At 44.2% G+C, this 19,958-nt stretch overlaps 1 protein-coding gene across 3 annotated transcripts in view; it reads left to right on the top strand.

The window, feature by feature from the left end:
* CMTR1 (cap methyltransferase 1) overlaps positions 1–19,958 on the top strand; it is a gene marked incomplete at its 5' end in the record, with an annotated part of 65,443 nt that overhangs the window by 22,172 nt on the left and 23,313 nt on the right. For all 3 annotated transcript variants that reach the window (XR_013960439.1, XM_080665257.1, XM_080665256.1), the window contains 5 exons: positions 10,316–10,474; positions 13,488–13,580; positions 15,998–16,069; positions 17,375–17,469; positions 17,585–17,657. Coding sequence is in view for 2 of the 3 variants with exons in the window: in XM_080665257.1 (XP_080521383.1) it covers positions 10,316–10,474; positions 13,488–13,580; positions 15,998–16,069; positions 17,375–17,469; positions 17,585–17,657 (492 nt within the window). The remainder of the gene's footprint in view (positions 1–10,315; positions 10,475–13,487; positions 13,581–15,997; positions 16,070–17,374; positions 17,470–17,584; positions 17,658–19,958) is intronic.

Genomic DNA, 19,958 nt, shown 5'->3' with positions numbered 1-19,958 from the left:
GGGGGACCTCAGGCCATGCCCCCCACCCCAGCACTGGGCCGGGGGACCTGAGGTTGCACCCCCGCCCAGAGGGGCTTGACGGGAGTAGGGCCAGCTGGGTCTGGGTCTCCTGTGTTTTCGAAGTATGTGTGGGCAAGGACTTGACTCTAGGTCCCGCGGTGTGCCCCAGACTCTGACAGGAGGGAGATTTACATATACATTTTACTAATTTTCTTTCATCTCTGGCACTTCTATTATAGAGAAAGAGCAAATAGCAATATTAAAATGTTTCCTCTAATTAATTCCCTTTTAATGTTAACAAATTTCGTGCACCAGGTCACTAGTGTTGAATAAGGGTTGTGAAAGCAGACATCCTTGTCTTGTTCCTGATCTTAAAGAAAGGAAATGCTTTTAGTTTTTGCCCATTGAGTATGATGTTAGCTGTAGGTTTTTCATATATAGCCTTTATTATGTTGAGGAGTGATCCCTTTATTCCCACTTTGCTGAGAGTTTTTATCATAAACTAGAGGCCCGGTGCACAACATTCATGCACTCGGAGAGTGGGTGTCCCCTCAGCCCAGCCTGCGCCCTTTAGTAGTCCAGGAGCCCTCGGGGGATATCCGACTGATGGCTTAGGCCCGCTCTGCTTGCCAGCCATCAGCCCCATCAGCCAGGCTTGTGGCTGAGTGGCGCCCCACCCCGCCATGGGAGTGCACTGACCACCAGGGGCAGCTCCTGCATTGAGCGTCTGCCCCCTGGTGGTCAATGCATATCATAGCGACCAGTCGTCCACCGTTCGATCGATTTGCATATTACCCTTTTATTATATAGGATGGGCGCTGGATTTTGTAATTTGCCTTTTCTGTGTCTATTGATATGATCACATGATTTTTATCCTTCATTTTGTTTATGTGATGTATCACATTTATTGATTTGCACATGTTTATATCAGCCTTGTATCCCTGGAATAAATCCCACTTGTTCCTGGTGTATGATCTTTTAATGTACTGCTGGATCCTATCCTATATAATAAAGAGGTAATATGCAAATTAACCTCATAAGATGGCTGTCTACGACCAGGTCGGCAGAGGGGTTATTGAGGGACGACCAAATGACTGAACAGCAGGCTGCGTGGGGCGACCAGGCTGGTGGGGGGCCGTGATGGGCAACCAGGCTGGCAGGGGGGTGCAGTTGGGGGAAACCAGGCTGGCAGGGGGGGCAGTAAGAGGCGACCAGGCCAGTGGGGGGGCAGTTAGGGGTGATCAGGCCAGCGGGGGACGGTGCAGCTGTGGTCGACCAGGCCGGCACACAGAGGCAGTGCGGGACGATCAGGCCACCGGGGGGAGGGGGGGAGGGCAGTTAGGGGCGACCAGGCAGGCAGGCAGGTGAGCAATTAGGATCCAGTGGTCCAGGATTGTGAGAGGGATGTCCGACTGCTGGTTTAGGCCTGATCCCATCCCCCAAGGGGTCCTGGATTGGAGAGGGTTCAGGCTGGGCTGAGGGGGACCCATGCACAAATTTCATGCACCAGGCCTCTAGTTTGCTAATATTGTGTTGAGGATTTTAGTATCTATGTTCATCAGGGATATTGGTCTGTAATTTTCTTTCTTTGGAGTGTCTTCATCTGGTTTTGCAATTAGGGTAATAATGGCCTTGTAAAAAGAGCTTGGAAGTCTTTCTTCCTTTTGAATTTTTTGGAATAGTTTGAGGAGGATAGGTGTTAGTTCTTTGAGTGTTTGGTAAAATTCTCCCGTAAAACTATCCAGTACAGGGCATTTGTTTGCTGGGAGTTTTTCTTCTTCTTCTTTTTAAAAAATTTTTAAAAAATCTTTATTGTTCAAATTATTACAGATGTTCCTCTTTTTTCCCCCATAGCTCCCCTCCACTCGATTCCCCCCCCCTCACCCTATGCCCTTACCTCCCACCACTGTCCTTATCCATAGGTGTACGACCTTTGTCCAGTCTCTTCCTGCACCCCTCTACACCCATTTCTCCCCGAGAATTGTCAGTCCACTCCCTTTCTATGCCCCTGATTCTATTATATTCATCAGTTTATTCTGTTCATCAGATTTTTTTATTCACTTGATCTTTAGATTCACTTGTTGATAGATATGTATTTGTTGTCACTTTGTTGTTCCTAATTTTTATCTTTACCTTTTTCTTCTCTTCTTAAAGAATACCCTTCAGCATTTCATATAATCCTGGTTTGGTGGTGATGAACTCCTTTAGCTTTTTCTTATCTGTAAAGCTCTTTATCTGACTTTCAATTCTAAATGATAGCTTTGCTGGGTAGAGTAATCTTGGTTGTGGGTTCTTGCTGTTCATCACTTTGAATATTTCTTGCCACTCCTGTCTGGCCTGCATAGTTTCTGTTGAGAAATCAGCTGACAGTCGTATGGGTACTCCCTTGTAGGTAACTAACCGTTTTTCTCTTGCTGCTTTTAAGATTCTCTCTTTGTCTTTTGCCCTTGGCATTTTAATGATGATGTGTCTGAGTGTGGTCCTCTTTGGATTCCTCTTGTTTGGGGTTCTCTGTGCTTCCTGGACTTGTAAGTCTATTTCTTTCACCAGGTAGGGAAAGTTTTCTGTCATTATTTCTTCTAATAGGTTTTCAATATTTTGCTCACTGTTCTTCTGGCACCCCCATAATTTGGATGTTAGTACGCTTGAAGTTGTCCCAGAGGCTCCTTACACTATCTTTATATTTTTGGATTCTTTTTTCTTTTTGTTTTTCTGGTTGGGTGTTTTTTGCTTCCTCATATTTCAAATCTTTGGTTTGATTCTTTGGGTCCTCTTGTCTACTGTTGAATTTCTGTATATTATTCTTTATTTCAGACAGTGTATGCTTAATTTCTGACTGGTCCTTTTCCATTTTTTTGGCATTCTCATTAAGATCCTTGAAGGTCTCACTAAGTTCCTCGGAGGTCTCACTAAGTTTCTTGGAGGTTTCTAGAAGATTCTTGAGTAACCTTATAAATGTGGTTTTGAACTCTATATCCAGTAGTTTGCTTTCCTCCATTTCTTTCATTTGTGACATGTTTCTTTGTCTCCGCATTTTGGCTGCTTCCCTGTGTTGATGGAGTGGCTTTGTGTGGTAGGTGACCTATAGGGCCCAGTGGCTCAGCCTCCCCAATCACCTGAGGTGGACCCTCTTGGTGCTCCCCTTTGTGGCCTGGGTGCACAGTCTTGTTTTAGTTAAGCCTTGATTGCTGTTGGTACACTGGGGGGAATTGACCTCCAGGCCAATTGGCTGTGAGGACCCGCTGTGTCTATAATGGAAGAACTGCTGTGCTGGAGACACGCTTATGGTGCAGGACTTGCTTCAGTGGGGCTTTGCTGCTCACTGAGTCTGCCTCTTGAGTGTGTCACTTATGGACGTGAGTAGTTGAAGTCTGGTATTGTCTCACACTGACCACTAGGTACACTGGCTCCTGGATCTCCAAGGAGGTGCAAGTCAGCTACTGCCTGAGGCCACCCAGCAGGAGCTATAGCGAGATCTGCAGATTTCTCCTCTATGTTTGGGATTTGGAAGTTTTGGAGCTCTCTGACCCAGCTGCAGTTTGTTAGGTTAAGCTGGGAAAGAACAGGCCATTCATAAGCAAAAGCCGCTGCACACAGCTTAGGTGGTTTTGTAAATTGGGTGGGGCGGGGTCTCAGGGAATCACCAGGGCGTAGCAAACAGCGATGGCTGCCAGGCCAGTCAGCCTTCTCTACGTCTTCGTGTCCCCGCATCCTGCCCCCCAGCGCAGTAAACAATGATTCCTGCGAGCTCCTCTGCGAGAAAACCACCCTCACTTTCCAACCTGATGCCAGACAGTCCAGTTTCTCCCCGTAGGAGTCTGGGTCTCCAGAGTCTTGCCTGAAACTGGAGTTCAGAGCTGTCGGGAGCTTGTATCTCCCTTCAGATCGAAAAAAACAGTGCACCCAGTCGCCAGCCTGATTTGCGCGCCTCTGTACCTCTGCTTTTCCACGTCTCTGCACCTCCTACCCGGTCTCAATGCGCTTTTTTCTTTCCTTCTAGTTGTAGAACTTCTACTCAGCCAGCTTTCCTGTGGTTCTGGGTGGTAGTTGTTTTGTCTTTTAGTTGTAGTTTTGGTGTGGTTGTGAGAGGCAGCACGTACAGGTGTTTACCTTATGCCGCCATCTTGGTTTCCTTCTTTTTTTAATTCTCACCTGAGGATATATTTTCCATAGATTGTTAGGGAGTGACAAAGAGTGGGGAGAGAGACAGAAAGAGAGAGAGAGACAGAGAGAGAGAGAGAGAGAGAGAGAGAGAGAGAGAGAGAGAGAGAGAGAGAGAGAGAGAAACATCAATTTAGGAGAGAAACACATTGATTGGTTGCCTCCTGCACCTACCCTAACTGGGGCTGGGGATGGAACCTGCAACAAGGTACATGCTTTTACCCTGGAATCGAACCTGCAACCCTTCAGTGCCTAGGCAGGCTAACGCTCTAACCACTGAGTCACACCAGCCAGGGCTGCTGGAGTTTTGTTTTTTTTATTACTGCTTTAATTTTAGTAGTTGTTATTGGTCTATTCAGGTTTTCTGGTTATTCCTGATTGAGTTTTGGAAGATTGTATGTTTGTAGAATTTTGTCCATTTCATCCAGGTTGTCCAATTTGTTGACATATAGTTGTTCATAGTATGTTCTTACAGTCCTTTGTATTTATGTGATATCAGTTTTTACTTCTCCTCTTTCATTTCTAATTTTATTTATTTGGGTTCTCTCTCTTTGTTTCTTTCTTTTTTTAAAAAAAATATATTTTATTGATTTTTTACAGAGAGGAAGGGAGAGGGATAGAGAGCTAGAAACATTGATGAGAGAGAAACATCAATCAGCTGCCTCCTGCACACCTCCCACTGGGGATGTGCCCGCAACCAAGGTACATGCCCCTGACCGGAATCGAACCCGGGACCGTTCAGTCCGCAGGCTGACGCTCTATCCACTGAGCCAAACCGGCTAGGGCTCTTTTTGTTTCTTGATGAGTCTGGCTAAAGGTTAATCAATCTTGTTTATATTTTCAAAGATTCAGCACTTTGTTTCATTGGTTGTTTGTATTTTTTTGTTTGTTTGTTTCTATGTCATTTATTTCCACTCTAATCTTTATTATTTCCTTACTTCTTCTAGGTCTGGGCTTTAAAAAATATATATACATTTTTATTGGTTTTATAGAGAGAGGAAGGGAGAATGAGAGCGAGAGAAACATTGATGGAGAGAATCATCTGTTGGCTGGCTCCTGCATGCCCCCTACTGGGTATCAAGCCCACAACGCAGGCATATGCCCTAACCAGGAATCAAACTGACAATTTCTTGGTGCGTGGGATGATGCTCAACCAACTGAGCCACGCTGGCCAGGCACTCTAGGCTTTAGTTATTGTTCTTTTTCTAATTATTTTAGTTATAGGGTTAGATTATTTGTTTCTTGTTTCTTTTTAGGTAGGCCTGTATTACTATGAACTTTTCCTCTTAGCACTGCTTTTGCTATGTCCCATAGATTTTGGGTGTTTATTTTCATTTATTTACAGAAAGTTTATTATTTCTTCATTGATCTCATTGGTAACCCGTTCATTATTTAATAACATGCCATTTAGCCTCCATGTGTCTTAATGCTTTTGAGTGTTTTTATTATAGTTAATTTCTAGTTTCATGCTACTGTGACCTAGAAGATGCTTGATATGGTTTCAGTTTTCTTGAACTTGTAAAACTTATTTTGTGTCCTGACATGTGGTCTATCTTTGAGAATGTTCAATGCATATTGAAAAGAATGTATATTCTTCTGCTTTGGGGTGAAATATTCTGTAAATATCAAATCCATCTGGTCTAATGTGTTGTTTAAGGTCGCTATTTCTTTGTGATTTTTTTTATCTGGAAGATCTATCCAGTGATAAAAGTGGGGTGTTAAAATCCCCTACTATGGCTGTATTGCTGTTAATCTTTCCCTTAAAGTCTTCCAATAGTTTATTTTTTAAAATATATATTTAGGTACTCCTATATTTGGTACATATTTGTTTACCAGGGTTATATCCTCTTGTTGGTTAGATCCCTTTAGTATTAAGTAGTGACCTTCTTTGTCTCTTGGAAATTTGTTTTATTTTTTGCATGGTAAATTTTTTTCTGTCCCTTCACTTTCATCCTATGTGAGTCTTTTGTTGTGTTATTTGTAGACATCTCATATATGGGTCATGTTTTCTTATTCTTTGAGCTACCTATGTCTTTTGATTGGGGCATTTAATCCATTTGCATGTAATGTTATTAATAGGTACTTATTTATTACTATTTTTATTCTTTACTTGTCTATCTCTCTATTTCTTCTTCTTACAACACTCCTTTTAACCTTTCTTACAGTTCTGGTTTGGTGGTACTAAAATCCTTTTGCCTTTTTATTGTTTGGGAAGTTCTTTATTTCACCTTCAATTTCTTCTAAAATACATTTTTATATGTTTTTATTGATTTCAGAGAGCGGAAGGGAGAGTGAGAGAGAGAGAGAGAGAGAGAAGCATCAATGATGAGAGAGAATCTGCTGCCTTCTGCACACTTCTACTGGGGATTGTGCCTGAAACCCAGGCATGTGCCCTGACTGGGAATTGAACTGTAATCTCCTGGTTCATATGTCGACGCTCAACCACATAGCCATACCGGCTGTGCTCATTTTCAATTTTGAATGATTGCCTTGCTGGATAGAGTAGTCTTGGTTTCAGATCCTTGCTTTTCATTACTTTGAATACTTCATGCTGTTCCCTTCTGGCCTGTAGTGTTTCTGTTGAAAAATCTTCTGACAGCCTTATGGGAGCTCCCTTGTAGATAACTGACTGTCTCTCTCTTGCTGCCTTTAAGATTATCTCTGTGTCTTTTTTTTTTTAAATTAATCTTTATTGTTGAAAGTATTACATATATCCCCCCTTTGACTCCTCCAGACTGCCCTGCTCCCCACCCTAGGCCTTCACCACCCTATTGTCTGTGTCCATGGGTTATGCATATATGCATACAATATCTTTGGATGATCTCTTCCCACCCACCTACCCTCCGAGTTCCCTCTGAGATTCGATAGTCTGTTCCATGTTTCTGTGTCTCTGGTTCTATCATCAGTTTATTTTGTTCATTAGATTCCACATATGAGTGAGATCATGTGATACTTGTCTTTCTCTGACTGGCTTATTTCACTTAGCATAATATTCTCCAGCTCCCTGCATGCTGTCTCCAAGGGTAAGAGATCCTTCTTTTTTACTGCTGCATAATATTCATTGGTGTAAATATACCAGAACTTTTTTATCCACTCATCTACTGATGGGCACCTGGGCTGTTTCCAGATTTTAACTATTATAAATTGTGTTGCTATAAACATAGGGGTGCATACGTTCTTTATGATTGGTGTTTTGGATTTCTTAGGATATATTCTTAGAAATGGGATCACTGGGTCAAATGGCAGTTCCATATTTAATTTTTTGAGGCAACTTCATACGGTTTTCCATATGGCTGCACCATTCTGAATTTCCACCAGCAGTATACTAAGGTTCCTTTTCTCCACATCCTCACCAGCATTTGTCATTTGTTGATGGTAGCCATTTTGACAGGTGTGAGTTGATAACTCATTGTTGTTTTATCTCTTTATCTTTAATGTTTGCCATTTTCATTATGACGTGTCTTTGTGTTCATCTTAATTGGGATTCTTTGTGCTTCCTGAAACTTCGTGACTTTTTCCTTCACCAAATTATGGAATTTTTCTGTCATTATTTCTTCAAACAGGTTCTCTATCCCTTGCTCACTTTCTTCTCCCTCTGGAGCCCTTGTGATATGAATGTTGTTACATTTCATGTTGTCCCAAAGCTCCCTTAAACCCATGGGCGGCAAACTGCGGCTCGCAAGCCACATGCGGCTCTTTGGCCCCTTGAGTGTGGCTCTTCCACAAAATACCACGGCCTGGGCGAGTCTATTTTGAAGAAGTGGCGTTAGAAGAAGTTTAAGTTTAAAAAATTTGGCTCTCAAAAGAAATTTCAATCATTGTACTGTTGATATTTGGCTCTGTTGACTAATGAGTTTGCCGACCACTGCCTTAAACTATCCTCGTGCTTTGAAATTATTTAATTATTTTTTCCTTTTGCTGCTCTGATTGAGTAATTTTTTTTCTACCTTGTCTTCTAATTTACTGTTTAGACCAGCCGTGGGCAAACTACGGCCCGCGGGCCGGATCCAGCCCGTTCGGCTGTTCTATCCGGCCCGCGGAGCCGAAAGAGCGGAGGGTTCTCTTGCTCTCCCCTCCGCTCCTTTACTTTGAATTTATATTAGTTCACACAAACACTCCATCCATGCTCTTGTTCCGGCCCTCTGGTCCAGTTTAAGAACCCATTGTGGCCCTCGAGTCAAAAAGTTTGCCCATCCCTGGTTTAGACCCTACACTTCCTCTAATGTACTGTTTATTCCTTCCAGTATGTTCTTTATTTCAGCTATCTCTTTTTATTGTTGTTAATTCTCATCGGCAGACATTTCTTTTCCATTAATTTTTAGAGAGAGTGGAAGGTAGGGGGAGAGACAGAGAGAAACATCGACGTGAGAGAGACACATTGATTGGTTGCCTACTGCATGTACCTTGACCAGGGCTGTGGATTGAGCCTGCAACCGAGGTACGTGCCTTTGACCAAAATTGAACTCATGACCCTTCAGTCTGTGGTCCGATGCTCTAACCACTGAGCCAAACCAGTTAGGGATATGTCATCCTTCATTTTCGACTGGTTGTTTTTCATGGTTTCTATGTCCTATTGTTGAGCATTCTCTCTCTCTGTCTTTTATATCCTCACCTGAAGGTATGTTTATATTCATTTTAGAGAGAGAGGAAGGGAGAGGGAAAAAGTGAGGGAGAAACATTGATTGACTCAAACGCATAACCTGGGTATGTGCCCTGACTGGGAATCAAACCCACAGCTTTTCAGTGTATAGGATGATACTCCAACTGAGCTACACCAGCCAGGGCTGTTGAGCAGTCTTAAAACCATTACTTTGAGTTTCTGATAAATTTCTTGCCTCCATTTCATTTAGCTCTTTTTTTCTGCAAATTGTTCCTGTTCTTTCATTTGGGGCCTGTTTCTTTATTTCCCTATTTTTACTGTTTCTTGGTTTCCCCATTTTTGCTGTTTCTTTGTGTTTGTTTTTGTGTATTGGATGGGACTGCTATGACTCCCAGTCTTGGTGAGATGTCTTTTTTGTATTTGGCATCATGTGGAACCCAGTTGTGTAGTCTCCTTCATCTTCTGAGCAGGGTGCTCTAGGAATGTCCCTTGTGTGTGTTGTGTGGGTTCTTTTGTTATATTTGGATGTTGATTACTGGTGACCTTTTCATGGATGGGCTCAGTCCTCAGGCTTGCTGACTGTGAGGCTCAACCCTGACCACATCATGCCAACTATTACACAGGTGCTGACAACAAAACAAGTCAAAATAAGACCAAGCCAAAAACTTCTAAACAGCCTATACCTTTTAGCAAGAATCTGAAGAAGTTCCATTTTAAATTATGTTCTCTTTTATCAACTCTACTGTAGATCTACTTCTCACTTAATCAGACACATTAGCTGGAAGGGTAAGTTGTACAAATGTCCAATGACATTCATTAGGTACCCTTGGTACTTTTAATTACAGCTGTGAGGTCCCTTCTCATTTATCCAACTTCTGGCTGTCCTAGACTTTCACCTTCACAATAGCCATTGGATCCACAGTTAAACTGCAGTTTTTTAATTACGCTTCTTTTCTTTATTAGGCTAGAACAGGGGTGGGCAAACTTTTTGACTCAAGGGCCACAATGGGTTCTTAAACTGGACCGGAGGGCCGGAACAAAAGCATGGATGGAGTGTTTGTGTGAACTAATATAAATTTAAAGTAAAGGAGCGGAGGGGAGAGCAAGAGAACCGGATAGAACAGCCGGATCCGGCCCGTGGGCCGTAGTTTGCCCACGGCTGGGCTAGAAGGAAAACTTTAGGCCTTACTTTTTTAAATCTTTTTTTTAAAATTGACTTTAGAAAGAGAAGAAGGGAGAGGGAGAGAGAGATAGAAACATCAATGGTGAGAGAGAAGCATGGATTGGCTGCCTCCTTCATGCCCCCTACTGGGGATCGAGCCCATAACCTTGGCCATGTGCCCTGACCAGGATTTGAACCAGTGACCTCCTGGCTCATGGGTCGAGACTCTACCACTGAACCTTAACAGATGGGTGAGGCCTTACTTTTTTATATTTCTTCGGGTTTAGCAGAATGTCTGGCACATGATAGGGGCTACATAAATGTCTGTTTGTATAAAATGCTCCATTTTATCTATTTGTTTATATAAATGTACCATCATTTCTCTCTTTCAGGCGAAGATGGGCTTCAGGGAAGGTGAAGGATTGGGTAAATACAGCCAGGGTCGGAAGGACATCGTTGAGGCCTCTAATCAGAAAGGTCGAAGAGGCTTGGGTCTGACGTTGCAAGGCTTTGAACAGGAGTTGAATGTGGACTGGCGAGATGAGCCCGAGGTAACTGGTGTGGGGAGGAGAAGGCAGAAAGCCACTTGTGTTTTTGGGTGCATGCCTTTAAGTTGTTATTAACACACTAGAAGTCTCCAGAGGCAGTTTGATCAGGGCGGTTAGTGGGGTTGAACTAGTTTCTTACATGGAAGGTTCTGGGGATGTCCAGAATGGAAAATAAGTGTGGGGGCAGGAGAATAATAGGATGTGGATTTGTTTCTTGTTGCTTCATATAGGACTATCTAAGACCAATGGGTGGAAGATACTGGAAGGCAGGGTTTGCCTCTACAAAGAACTTTAATACAGCTTTCCTCCACTAGATACCTCACAAGGTAGTGAGCTTCCTCTGCTGAAAAGGTTCAAGTGGCCGATTGAGGACCTACTTTCCCATTGTGTCAGTGATTGGATTAGGTGCCATGTAAGGTCCTTGCACCTCTAAACAGGTGTTGGTTTATGCCATATGGCTTTTTCATTGTGGATTTAGTCTGCTTATCTACTTGGGTACCTGTTTGTTTTACCCTGAATACCCAAAGAGACTCTTACTCCTTTTCACGGTACAGATAATGTTGAGACTTTATTTTTATCCATTTATTTATGTCCTACCTTATTCCACAAAGGATTTGAAGTAGGTATAATAAAAGCCCCTAAAAATAATGATGTAATATTACCATTATGGAGTTGAAACTAGAGGAAATAGAAAACAAATGTCTAGTCTTCTACATAGTTGCTGTAATTTAGCTTCAGATGTGGTTCTGAACTCTGGAAAATTGATATTTTATTTGTCTCTCTGATGTTTCAGTTCAGGAAAATCTCCCACCAACCTGTGCATGATAAAAGCCTAATAAGGCTTCAGAGTAAGAAGCTGACAAGCCAAGAGCTAATGGGTTCTGATATGTCCTGCTGTGTTGCCTTGTAGTTGTGAGGAGACGAGACCAGCAGAATAGCGGATGAGACAGTGCAGAATAGGGTAAATATTTGTAATTGGGTGCTAGATGTAGGTTTTTACCTCAGAAATGCTTCGTGCTTTCTGTGTCCTCATTTGTGTGAAAACAAGTAAAAAGTCCCAATTCTCTCAGTGGGACAGAATTAGAACTAACTACTAAACTTGAGATATGAAATTTGCCCATAAAATTTCTGCTTTTAATGGAGACAGGCTATTGAAATTCCTTTTTGAGACAAAGTTGTTCTAATTACCATCTACCATAATTCAGTTTTTCTCTTACAAAAGATGCCCTATCTTTTGTTTGGTTTAACTGTTAGATGGCGGTCACTTCTTTAAGGTAGATGAGTCTGGGTGGCCTGAGGTGTGACCCATTCCTGGAGTTACTACAGGAATGTGCTTAGTGACTTCTGTAGCCCAGGATGGAGGGAGAGTGCAAGGTTGGAAGCTTCAGACAAAGTCCACTTTGCAGGTAGCCTTATTAGTTAGACTTCCATGGGGAGATTGAGTCGTCTTTTTATCTCTATAGGGGTATCCAAAGTATATATGATACACTTTTTTAAAAATACATTTTATTGATTTTTTACAGAGAGGAAGGGAGAGGGATAGAGAGTTAGAAACATCAATGAGAGAGAAACATCGATCAGCTGCCTCTTGCACACCCCCTACTGGGGATGTGCCCACAACCAAGGTACATGCTCTTGACTGGAATCGAACCTGGGACCCTTCAGTTCGCAGGCCGACGCTCTATCCACTGAGCCAAACCGGTCAGGGCATGAGTTGCTTTTTTTTAGAAAATATGTTTTTATTGATTTCAGAAAGGAAGGGAGAGGGAGAGAGAGATGGAAACATCAATGATAAGAAAGAATCATTGACCGGCTGCCTCCTGCACGCCCCCTACTGGGGATCGAGCCTGCAACCTGGACATGTGCCCTGACCAGGAATCAAACCATGACCTCCTGGTTCCTAGGTCAACGCTCAACCATGGAGCCACGCTGGCTCGGCATTAGTTGCTTTTTTAAAGAAGAGTTTATAATATAAATCACAACCATTTATGCTTAAAGGTGATGGATTTGACCAAGGAGAGGAGCCATGATTCACTGCCTGATTCATTGACAAAAGGCTTCAGTAATTTTTCTTTTAATCTTTTCTCTGTTGATGGTGGTTGGCTTGCCCTCCAGACCTTGCATTGTGATACCATTTTATGCCTTTCAGAGCATGTAATATTACCTTTAACCATATTGCTTCAATTTGCAATGGTGAGTCTCTTCTCCACACTTGCTCAGGAGGGAATGTGTAAAGCTGCCATGCAGGTTAGCCACCTGTTAAAGTTTCATAATTCATGTCGCTCTAGCCCAGTGAACTTAGCCCTGGCTGCACATTAGAATCATTTGGGGACTTCTAACAATGCACTTATACCCAGTTCCCACCTCAGATCAACAGAATCATATATTCTGTGGGTAGGTCCCAGGCACCAGAACTTTTTAAAAGGACTGCAGATGACCCTAATGGATAGCAGCGTGAAAACCACTGTTTTGGCTTGATAAGGAAATTATTAGGAAGTAGTTCATTAAAGGTGCTAGTTTCTGCCCTGTCTTAGAATGAATGGGTGAAGAATCCAATTTATTTTGTCAGTAACACTTTGAAAGGCATCAGGAGGTGAGATTCATTGCTTAGTGTCTTCCTGATGTGATTGCCTATCAGAGACACATATCTTATCCCCACTGCTCTGTATCCCCACTGCCTCTTGAGACAAGGACTATGTCTTTTTAACTCTGCATTCTGAGCATATAGTCCATAATAGGTATTCATAAAAAATATTGGAACAAATGAAAGATACTTTGAAGGTTTGGGAAGTTTCTAGGGACTGAAACCAGAATTGGACCTGGCCTTCAGAAGTGAAACTTGAGAATTCTAGCTCTCAATTTTCATGTTTAACAACTGCCTTTGGCCTCTGCTTCCCAGACTCTTCCCACTCTGTCTGAGTCCCTCTTGATGGTTTTGGGAAGCCCTGATGAGTTGGGGCATAGTTCTTCTGAGGGCTTATCTTACCTCACTTATTTGCCTCTCTTTTGTTTGTAGCCCAGTGCCTGTGAGCAGGTGTCATGGTTCCCAGAATGTACCACTGAAATTCCTGACACTGAGGAAATGAGTGATTGGATGGTTGTGGGAAAGGTAGGATTTCAGGAAAATGTACCCTAAAATTGTTGGCACTTATCTCCTTACTTTTCCCTTCTTTGAGTTGGTATGTATGTGTTTATACTCACACTAGAGGCCTGGTGCATGAAAATTCGTGCACTGGTGGGGAGTCCCTCAGCCCAACCTGCTCCCTCTCACAGTCCAGGAGCCCTCAGGGGATGTCCTACTGATGGCCTAAGTCACAGTCTGGCCTCCCTCTGCGGGAGGCTACCTGGCTGATTAGGGGAAGGCTACCGGGCTGCCATCACCCCGCCACTGCTGCTGTCTCTGGCCTCCCTCTGCGGAAGGCAACCGAGGAAGGCGCCGCCCCCATCACCCCGCTGCTGCTGCCACTGCCGGCTGCTGCAGCTGCCGGCCTTTGGCCCTTACTTTGTAGTGCTGGCTCTGCCCCCCGCCCCCTGGTGGGTGGGGGGCGATCTGGAGCCAGGCTGGCTGGGGGAGGGGCTGTGGGAGGTTGAGGCACAGCAGGTTGCACCCCATCCAGCCTTTGCGTAGGCGTGGCACTGGGACTGGCCCCGTGCTGCTGCCTATGTGGCTGTCTCTGCGGAAGGGGCAGCACTGGGACTGGGACTGGGACTGCGTAGCCCCCTCTCTCACTGCCTCTGTGGAAGGGGCTGCAGCACTGGACCAGCCCACGCCGAGGCCTCTCCCATGCTGCCTCTACGAAGGGGCTATGGCGCTGGACCAGCCTGTGCCACCTCCTCTCCCATGCTGCCAGCCCTTGGCCCTTGCAGCCGTGGCGGCTCTCGGCCCTTAGCCCTCACAGCCGGAAGGACGTCCAGTCTATCCGGTCTAATTAGCATATTACCCTTTTATTAGTATAGATGTGAAAAATCTGACCATTCTGGTGGGAATAAAATTGTGTGTTAAGAGGCTGTTTCAGTGGCTTTATAGATATGCCCCCGGGAGATAGGGCAGATAGGTTTTTTCCCCCTAGTCATTTAGCTTGCAAGACAACACAAAATGCACAACTTTTATCTTCTTCACTGGTTATAGCTGGGCATTGTTCCAGGTAGATGAAAAGACACTGTACCTGTCCTCAGAAAGTAATGAGGGAGTTGTTGCAGAGGGAATTTGTTTAATATCCTCTGGAAAATTGTAAGAATAAAGTAGATAGCTACTAAGTCAGTGTGGTCTAGAGCAGCGGTTGCCAACCTTTTGGACCTCATGGACCACCAGTGGGCCGCGAACCACCAGTTGGTGACCGCTGGTCTAGAGAGTAGTTCTTAAAGTATAGGGCTCCCAGGCATCTCCAAGACACTTCCAGGGGGTCTATAAGGTTAGTTATTTTCGTAATTATACTGAAAGTTTTTCACTCTCATTCTTTCACCAAGTGTCCAGTAGAGTTTTCCAGAGCCTATGAGATAATTTCACAACCAATTGAATATAAAGGAGAATCTTGGTGTCATCTAGTTAAGCCAGATATTAAGAAAGTTTTAAAAATATATATATTTATTGATTTCAGAGAGAGATAAATACATCAATGATGCGCAACCCGTCCCCCCTCCCCCATTGGGGATTGAACCCACAACCCAGGCATGTGCCCCAACCAGGAATCGAACCGTGACCTCCTGGTCAATTCTCAACCACTGAGCTACACAGGCTGGGCCAAATATTAGGAAATTTGCAAAACTGGAAAACAGTGCCATTTTTCTCACTAAATTATTTTTGGAAATACAGTTATTTTTCATAAAAATGTTATTTTTATTAACATTGTTCTTTTAAACTGAATTAACATTTTGAAATTTTCTTAGTTTTAATTTCTAATAATAAACCTCAATGTATATATCTATATATGTCTCCCACATAAATAAAAGCTCTTTGAGGTCCTCAGTAGTTTTGAAAAGTATAAAACCTGAGAACACCAAGCTTGAGCACCGATGGTGTAGAGGTGGCCTCACTCAGACATGATGTTGGACTTGACATCCATCATCATAGGGTTGCTGTGAGGCTCTCTTGAGCCCTTGTTTTCTGTGATGCTGCCAGGTCAGTGCCTAGTGTCATGCATTCATACTCATCTCAGAGCAAGAGGCTTACCCGTTGAAGGACAGGCTTCTGTCATTTGGGGTAGTCTCCATCCTCTGCCTCCATGCCCTAGGGACAGACAGCTTGAATGTCTCCTTCCTGTTTGCTTTTCTCAGCCTCGGCATTCACGAGTCTTGTATCCATATTGTGCTCTAGTCAGAGTAACCAAGGGACTGCTTCATCTCATAGCCACCTGGAGTTGCGCCAGAGGATTTAGGATTTTCTCACAAGTTCCTGCTCCTCAGAGATTGATGTTTTTTGTCAGGAACTCAAGCCCCTTCTCTACTGATTTGGAACCCTAGTTTCTCCATTCATCCCCCCAAGTGCATCACACATGGTCATTACTGACTGTTTTCTTCTCCCTGTAGAGGAAGATGATTATTGAAGATGAGACAGAGTTTTGTGGGGAAGACCTGCTTCACAGTGTGCTGCAGTGTAAGGTAAGGCCTGTGGCTAGAGCTGGAGTTAAAAACTGTGTGTGAAGGGCTGTCTGGGCTTTTCTAGTTCTTTTGAGTCAGTTGTGGGGGCAGAAGTTTAGCTGATATTTTCCTGGTGGTCCGATGCGTAGCTTGTACATTTCTCCAAGGTGTCCTTTTTCCTGGTGACTGCCCTGCTGTGTAGTGTTGTGCTGTCCCTGTGGTCAGTAACCAGGAAAGGATCCACTTAACCTCAGTGGGTTGGTTCATTCCAATCCTGGTTGGGCGGGGGGTGGGGGGAGGTTGGCTGGTATAATGAAAGGTTTGAAATCATTCTTTAGCATTAGATAGACCTGAATTCAAATCCTAGTTTTGCAACTTTTTTTGCTGTGTGACCTTGGGCCAGTTGCTTTAGGTTCGCTGAGTTTGAGAGTCCTCATATATAAGATAGGGAGAAAATACTTCCCAACTTCCCAGGGTTGCTGTGAGAATTAAATGAAATGCTGGGTGGGAGGCTCCTAAGGTGTTGATGAGTAGCCTTCCCTTGATATCTTGTGGCCTGAGTTTTGGGCCAGAAAGTGCATTGCCTGGCACAGAAAGAGCCAAGGAAACTAAGGAGGAAATGGGTTGGAGAAGCAGCGAGGCCTCAGAGCTTATTAATTTTTATTGATTTTTAAAAGTTGATTTTAGAAAGAGGAAGGCGGGGGGGGGGGGGGAGAGAGAGAGAGAGAGAGAGAGAGAGAGAGAGAGAGAGAGAGAGAGAGAAGAGACAGTGATATGGAGAGAAACATTGATTGGCCGCCTCCTGCATGCGCCCTGACCGGGAATTAAACCCGCAACTTTTGGGTATACGGATGACTCTCCAACCAACTGAGCCACCTGACCTCAGCTTATCTTTTTGACAGGCAGAGGGTTGGGAATATCTTTATAGTGACTGGTGCTCTTGTGAAGTGAGGCTGTTTGTTTTTTTAAATCAGAGAGGAATTTGGAGCCAGTGGAGAGGGCCTTGGTATCAGACTCCAGTCCCTTGGGAAGTCGCTGCTGGAGTAGAGAAGGAGATTTGCTATGAGGGTTTGCAATGCCAGGAGGTGGCCCTGTGCATAACCATGGTGGTCATTAATTAACCACTTACCATGTGTCAGGGACGTGCTTACATTTTATTGTGTACCATCTTACAGGTGATGTAGTTGAGGGTCAGAGTGATTGAGCAACTTGTCTAGGGTCACACAGCCGGCCAGGTTAGAGCTGGGTACAGCAGGAGCCTTGCTCTTTGGACGTCCCTTTCCGGCAGATGATGCTCACCTCGAGGCTCTGATTCTCTCTGGGCAGAGTGTGTTTGATGTCCTGGATGGGGAGGAGATGCGGCGAGCTCGGACCCGCGCCAATCCCTACGAGATGATCCGAGGAGTCTTCTTCCTGAACAGGTTTGCTGACTTTTCCCTCCCCTCCTCTCCCCTGACATGACCCTCCCGCCTTTCCTTGAGCTTCAGCTTTCCGTCTGTCTGGTATTGAGTTGAGCTCTGTCTGTCTTTGTTGCAGGGCGGCAATGAAGATGGCCAATATGGATTTTGTGTTTGATCGCATTTTTACAAATCCACGGGACTCTTATGGGGTGAGAACAAGTTTCTGCTTCTGAATTCATAGTGTTAAATGGGCTTAAGCTTCAGTGGCTCAGAAATCGCCATTTGTGCAATGTAATTATAGCTGCTATGTGTTAGAGGTGCATTTTATGTTAGATGTTTTGCTTTGAGCTCCTCAGAAAGGCCCCCACAGTGCGTCCCTGTGTTCCTAAGAGTGCCCCAATAAGCATTGTCTCTAGAGCTTCAGTCCCAAAGTCCCAGCCCCTGACGCTGCAGGTCCTGTTGTGCACTCCCAGTGGAGGTGGGCAGGGCGGGCAGCAGTGGAGAAGGGACATTCCTGGGCCAAATCAGCAGCTGTGGCATCTAAAGGCCTAGAGAACAGGGAGATGAGGCCGTGAGTTAGAGTGTGGGCCCCTATTGCTTTTGGTAAGCATGTATTTATCCAGCCCCTACTTTGTGCCAAGCACAGTGCTAGGCATTAGGAATATAGTTTTGAATGAGATAGACATGAATCCTTTCCCCATGGCGCTTTTAGATTCTGGATGTTCTGGTGGAGTTGAGAGCTGGTAGGGGTGTAGGGCTGGGATTTTGTAAAGCCTTTCTGTGCTCATTGACGTGTGGAGACCAGTTGCCACCAGGGGCTTTAGCCTGCCTTCTTTCTACCATGGATGAGGTGGAGTAGAAGGGTGAGTGTACAGAACTTACAGTGAGCTTATTGAAATTGTGACATCATCTGATTTGGGTGGTGTTTCTGGTATGAGAGGAGAGTACTCTGGGAAATATTTGAGAGTTGAATGACATGTGGGCATCCTATCTTTCCATTGGTCCATTTAAAATCATTATGTCATGGCTGTGTTGTTCAGTGAGGCCGGCAGGGAGTGTACCACTTCCATTGCAGGTGTTGTCACTTCAATACACGCCTTCTTTGGGTCTCAGCTGCCTCATCTCTGAAATTAGCCCTGCTAACCTCCTAGAGGGCCAGGGTAGGACCAAACGGCTCTTAAGAGTTGTTCCAGCTCTTAGATCTGTGAGTTCTGATGTGGCCACTTTCCCTTCCTGCCTCTTAGAACAAGCTTTGTGTGGGATCATAATTATCAGGCTTTGGCCCTTCTCAAGAAATGGTAAAGCAAGATGATTTTCTATTCTGCTGCATCTCATTTCTCTGAACACAGACCCTCCATGATGACAGAGAAAGAATAAAGGAAATTTCATTCTAGTGTTACCATCAGGATTTCAAAGCATTTTTACTCAGTTCTAGAAAGTTAGTTCTCTTTGCCTGCTTCTGCTTCACTCACCCTTCTTCCATTAAGCCTTCTGACTATCCACTCACTGAAAAAACTTCCTTTCCAAGTTCTTAATGTTTCAGCTCCACCTACCTCACTGCTTTCTCCATGCTGGCAAAACTGGCATGTAAACCCCTCCAGCCTTTAGTCATTTCTCTCTCCCCTGTCTCTCTCCCCATTTCCCAGTACCAGCAGGCAGCACAAAGGGGCTCTTGGAATTAGCATCTTGAGAAAATTAGGTTGATATAATATTGATTTAATTTTCTGAGTTCCAAATGATTTTAAACCCCTGCCTAGCAGAAGAGCTCTGTCAAGCTGATGGGAAGTCACAGCATCATTTGGGGGCTTTTGAATGAAAATGCCTCCAGCAGCTAGTGTCTGGTGGTTGTCTTTTGCTCTCAGGAAAATGAAGAAGGCACCAGGTTGTACCATTCAGGTGGAGGGTGGATATGTTAGTTACATAGGAAAAGGCAGCCGAGTCTGTAACACTTCAGACATCTTCTTGACCTGAATTGATTGTTAGTGGCCATGGAGAATTCCCCTTTCTGAGATGTTTCTCTGCATTCCATGATAAAAAGTGATTTCTTTCTAGCCTCTAGTCTTTTCTTCTCTCTTTTCCTCTCTGTTTTTCCGAGGACCAGAGTGACAGCCAAGGCCAGCAGGCTTAGCATGTTTTTCAGGTGAGCAGAGATGCACTAGAGCAGTTCCCAGGAGAGATGGGAATGACTGAAGCCCCGGGCACACACCAGGTTTGCTAGGGTCTCTGCCTCTTGGATCAGGCTGGTTATAGAATACGAGCATGGATGCAGAACTTGAAGCTTGGGGTGGGATGGAGAGGTTAGAGGTGGAAAGTGGGAGGGGAACACGACTCAGGTTTTCCCATGTGTTTCTGGTTCTTCAGGTTGTGGTAAAAGTTAAAAAGAGACGGATAGGGAAATCAATAAATTATAAACAAGAATTGGAAGAGACTAGGGAAAGAGGGAGTTTAGATTCTTTGGGTATCTGGAAGTCTATTATAAACCACTAGAGGCCCAGTGCACGAATTTGTGC

Source organism: Plecotus auritus (assembly GCF_963455305.1).
Source record: "Plecotus auritus genome assembly, chromosome: 4".
Classification (NCBI taxonomy): domain Eukaryota; kingdom Metazoa; phylum Chordata; class Mammalia; order Chiroptera; family Vespertilionidae; genus Plecotus; species Plecotus auritus.
This window is presented reverse-complemented; position numbering and strand designations above follow the sequence as displayed.